The 4,315-nt window shown below is 45.0% G+C and overlaps 1 protein-coding gene across 1 annotated transcript; it reads right to left on the reverse strand.

The window, feature by feature from the left end:
- Positions 1 to 1,312: 1,312 nt before the first annotated feature.
- On the reverse strand, positions 1,313 to 4,315 carry CCER1 (coiled-coil glutamate-rich protein 1). Its single transcript, XM_011988912.1, has 2 exons — positions 2,928 to 4,315; positions 1,313 to 2,882 (listed from the first exon to the last, which is right to left on the reverse strand). Exons 1-2 carry the CDS (start codon positions 3,843 to 3,845, stop codon positions 2,607 to 2,609), a joined length of 1,194 nt encoding a protein of 397 aa, XP_011844302.1. The 5' UTR covers positions 3,846 to 4,315; the 3' UTR covers positions 1,313 to 2,606.

Here is a 4,315-nt window from a genome sequence, read left to right on the forward strand (position 1 = left end):
TGAATTTATTTTGGAAAATTGTATTTTCTCTTCAAGTGTACACATACCTCTAAAACTGAAGACTGGGTTTTTCAGAGCCATACAAACACTGTAAAGGCTATGGGATCATCAAGTTTTACTGAATAAATTTTGCAAGAGGCTCTCCATGGGAGTTGAGAACTGTGGTGCTCCAATCACGCTGAGCAGGAAACCCTAATATCCCCCTCATTACATGATAGTGGGTGGTTAGAATGGTGAGTGTTCCTGTATGACCAATCCCTTCAACCCCTAACATGGGTTAATTATTTCATATTACTCGTCAGGATTAGTAAAGCAAGCATCACAGTATCTGGCTAATTATTAAAAGAAAAAAAAGGTCAGGTAGAGAATCATCAATGACTAATAGTTGTTTCCTCTCATTATGTTTTGCTGGTGTCTATTTCAGAAGATACGGATGGCATAAAAGTGAGTAGATAATATGGTTTCTGCACCCTTCTCTCACTTGTCATTGGCCGTTGCTTCCAGACATGCTGGTCTTTCTATCCTCAGTTCCTCAAAGGCATCAAGCTCCTCTCAGCTCTTGGCCTTTAGACTTAGGGGTCCCTTTGCCCACAATAAACAGCCTCAGCCTTACTCCTGGGTTCGCTAGTGATCTATGTTTTTATAGTGGTACATTTCCTTCAGACCACTTGCAATGAGCAATCCATCTAACTCATTTTGCTTGGCCTCCAGTAGTTCAATATTTGTTGAATAATGGTTCATGAGCAAGAATGTAGACTCCTGAGGCATTGCATATGTTTACGTCCCTTAAAATAACTAGTGAATAACACCTTTGCATATGAAGGCTATTAATATGTTGTGAATTCTTAAATTTAAAATATTTCGCAGGAAGAAATGGAGAAATATCCAGATGGGATTGTGAATAAATTCAATCCTAAATGAAAAAAAGTCTTCTCCAGTGAGAATATACCTAAGTTTGACCTTTTGATTAAGTGTCGTGAGTAAAGTATTTATGGGTTATGACTTGCATGGATTTATTACCTAGCTTCAGGAGGTGGATTCTTGATTTCCCTCTGCATATATGTATTAGAACAGTAAAACACATAGGGATGGCTACTTTTAATTTTATAGGTCATTCAGAAATTACATCTTGTAGAAAGTAAAGGTTTCTTAGAGTTTTGGTTATTCACAACTGCAATTTGGAATGTTTGGTGTAATTTTAAAATTCCTAAGTTTTTGCCCCTTTCTTCTATTCATCCTTTTGACCACTGAAGCATTGCTGCATGGATTTGTGATATTTAAATAATGATAAATGAGAGGCAAGGTACTTTTATTTAATACTTTTTATTATTGAATAACTTAAGTTTATCACCTTGAAAACTGCAATATATCAGTAACAATCAACATTCAGGTAAAACATCACCACACATTCTTCTCTTCAACAAATAAATGCTAACTTGTGGTTCAAAGTCAAAAGATGTAATTTCTGAGAAGGCATGTTTAAATTCATCATCTAGGGATATTCTGGAAATATGCTATGGATGGAACTTTTATCAACTGTCCAGGAAGAAATGTATTATTACTTCCTAAAAATGTTTGAACAAAAGCTATTATTTTGAATGATGTATTCTCCATAAGTAATTGCTGTTTAGACATCAGAAACCAGCTCACACAGACTCACGCTTACACATCTTTTACTCTCCTTTATAACAAAGACAAATTGAAAAATGAAATAAGATATTCCACCCCCAAAAGGTCAATAATCTTTTACTCTAAAAAAATCTATTCTGCAAAACATTTTTTATGGCTCCTCAGAACTTAGGATAAAGACTCTATCCAATAAAGAGGCTTCAAAACCTAAGCTATGTTCCATTGTTTGCAGTTACCTTGGACTTTAACTAGATGTGCAAGTTGACTTCTGACCATGGGGAATCCTCTCCATGACTGGATTATGGATTGTTGAGGCCATGGCAGATAACCAGTTCCACAGAAGCAACTTCATGTTTTTCTGAGGAAGATCCATAGCACTGTGGAACAAGGAATATCAATAAGCGATGCCACAAGAGACTGCAAATGGGGTTAACAAAATACAACCCTCAAAAATGAACTCTGATGGTGGAAAAATCTACGAGGTAAAATATTGTTGAAAAAAAATACAGGGATTGAAAATGGCTTCAGTTATGTTAAGAGCACTGGTGAACATTCAGTAGCGTTAGAATGTGCTTTCTTATGCATGTAACAAACTGTCTCTTCATGCCAAGCTCATTAAGTGGCTAAGTTGTATAAATTTGTTCAAAAACAAACGCTTTTTCAGCATTTATAGATTTTTTTTAAAAACCAGCAACTTTGTTTTCTAGAGGGGAAAACACCAAGTGAAAATATTCTAATGGTAGTAATAAAATACTTGGCTTTTAATCAGTTTCAGTAAAATTATATTTGAAAGCTCCCCCATCACCACCCATAGTCATACACATACGCATCAAATTTTAAGCATTTTATAATGGCCAAAGAAGGTGTTTACATCTGTTTATTAATGGAACTCACTTTTTAATCAGTTTTTAATAAATTGCTAATCCAGTTTAGCCTCAAATCAGTTCCATCCCTTTCCTCAATCCCTTTTCTGATGTCTAACAGTTAAAGTCCTGTGCAGTGAACAGGGATTCCTGTGGCACTTTGGGAATTATCTGCTCTGGGTTTAAAAAAGTGCAGCTTATAAAGTTCTCTCTCTTTTCTTCAGCCTCTACGAAGATTGATAAAGGCATTTCCAGAGGCAAATGAAATTCTTCCCCTCTCTGCTCGTTCTCCTCCAGGACCTCCTCTTCCCCTTCTACCTCCTCCTCTTCCTCCTCCTCCTCCTCCACATATTCAGCCTCTTCGACCTCTTCCTCCTCCTCATCTTCGACCTCTTCCTCTTCCTCATCTTCCACCTCTTCTTCCTCATCTTCGACCTCTTCTTCCTCATCTTCAACCTCTTCTTCCTCCTCCTCGCTCACCTCCTTTGCATCACACACCTCCTGGTCATACTCCTCCTCATCATCATTTTTCTTCTCCTCTTCCTCCACCAGCAACGGGGCAAGAGACTGGTTTTCCTCTGGTTTAGGACTGAATGCTAGAGAGGGATTCTGCACAAAGCCATACAGAGCTTCCTGCAGTCCCCAGGTTTCCTCGCTGCCGCCAGGGGGCGCGTCGTTTCCGGAGGATCTGGCCGGGGAGGCCTCGCCGCTCACCGGGGCCTTCTGCGCCCTCAGCGCCTCCTGCTGACGCTCCAGCTTCTCCTGCTGCCGCATGTCCTCGTAGATCTGGTTCATGATGAATTGGGTGGTGTTGGGCGGCGCTCGCATGCCAGGCTCTCTCCACTCGTACAGCTTGACCGGCCGCGGCAGCGTGCTCACATTCGCTGGCGGGCTCCGCGGGGAGGAGCGGCGAGGGTGGTGGCGCAGGCCGCGACCCCTGCGGCCCCAGCGCTTCTTCCTGCCTGGGGGCCTCGCCCAGCTAGGGTTCCAGGACCCGTTCCAGCAGGAGCAGCAGCAAAAGCAGAGAGGGTGCAGGCCATACACCCGAAACACTTGCACTGGGCAATGGAACTTCCGGAATCCTGGAGGAGGTGGGCGCCAGGGCCCTCCCCAGCACCCCCAGTTAAAGCACACGGGTGGTTGGAACCAAAAGCCCGGGCCGTGCTGTGGCTTCGGCTGCTTCCTTGGGGGCCCATACTCGGTCTTGGGGCTATAGCGGTGCGGCCTATTGTACACTGGAGGGCCCTGGCGCCTTCGATGGCAGGACGACCAGGAGCTCAAGGAGGCCGAGTGTGCCCAGCCACCGCCGCCCAGGTTCAGAGGGTCTTCCCTTGTGTCGAGGGTCTGAGTCATCGTTCGGGGAGCTCTGAGAGGTCTAGATGGTAGCGACCCAGAAGCTGTCGTCAAGTTTTGCCAGATAGGACGGTCAGAAGAGCCTCGTCTCGTCACCCTGTCTCTCCACGCAGTGCCACGTGTCTACCCCTGGGATCACGTTTTCTCTCCAGGAGGCCGCTCTCTTCCTGGTTTGCGAGCTCTTCGGTAGTAATCGCTTGTCCTTCGCACCTGGGTTGTCTCACCCAGGTGTGCTGGGTGGGACTGGGGCTGGGTAAGGATGGTGGGGGAGGAAGGTGTTGGCAGGCGACACGCAGTGAGACCCACTCCCGGGTCCCCCCCACACCCGGCTCTGCTGAGGCACGGGCTGGGGCCGGGGGAGGCAGGGGTTGCGCAGTTACCTGCTGCTACCTCTCAACCCAGGTGCTTCACTGTCACCGTCCTGGCAGGACTGGGGTGGCGAGGGCAGCGGCAGCCTTTAAATACTGGCT

Source organism: Mandrillus leucophaeus, unplaced genomic scaffold (genome assembly GCF_000951045.1).
Source record: "Mandrillus leucophaeus isolate KB7577 unplaced genomic scaffold, Mleu.le_1.0 Scaffold340, whole genome shotgun sequence".
Taxonomy (NCBI): domain Eukaryota; kingdom Metazoa; phylum Chordata; class Mammalia; order Primates; family Cercopithecidae; genus Mandrillus; species Mandrillus leucophaeus.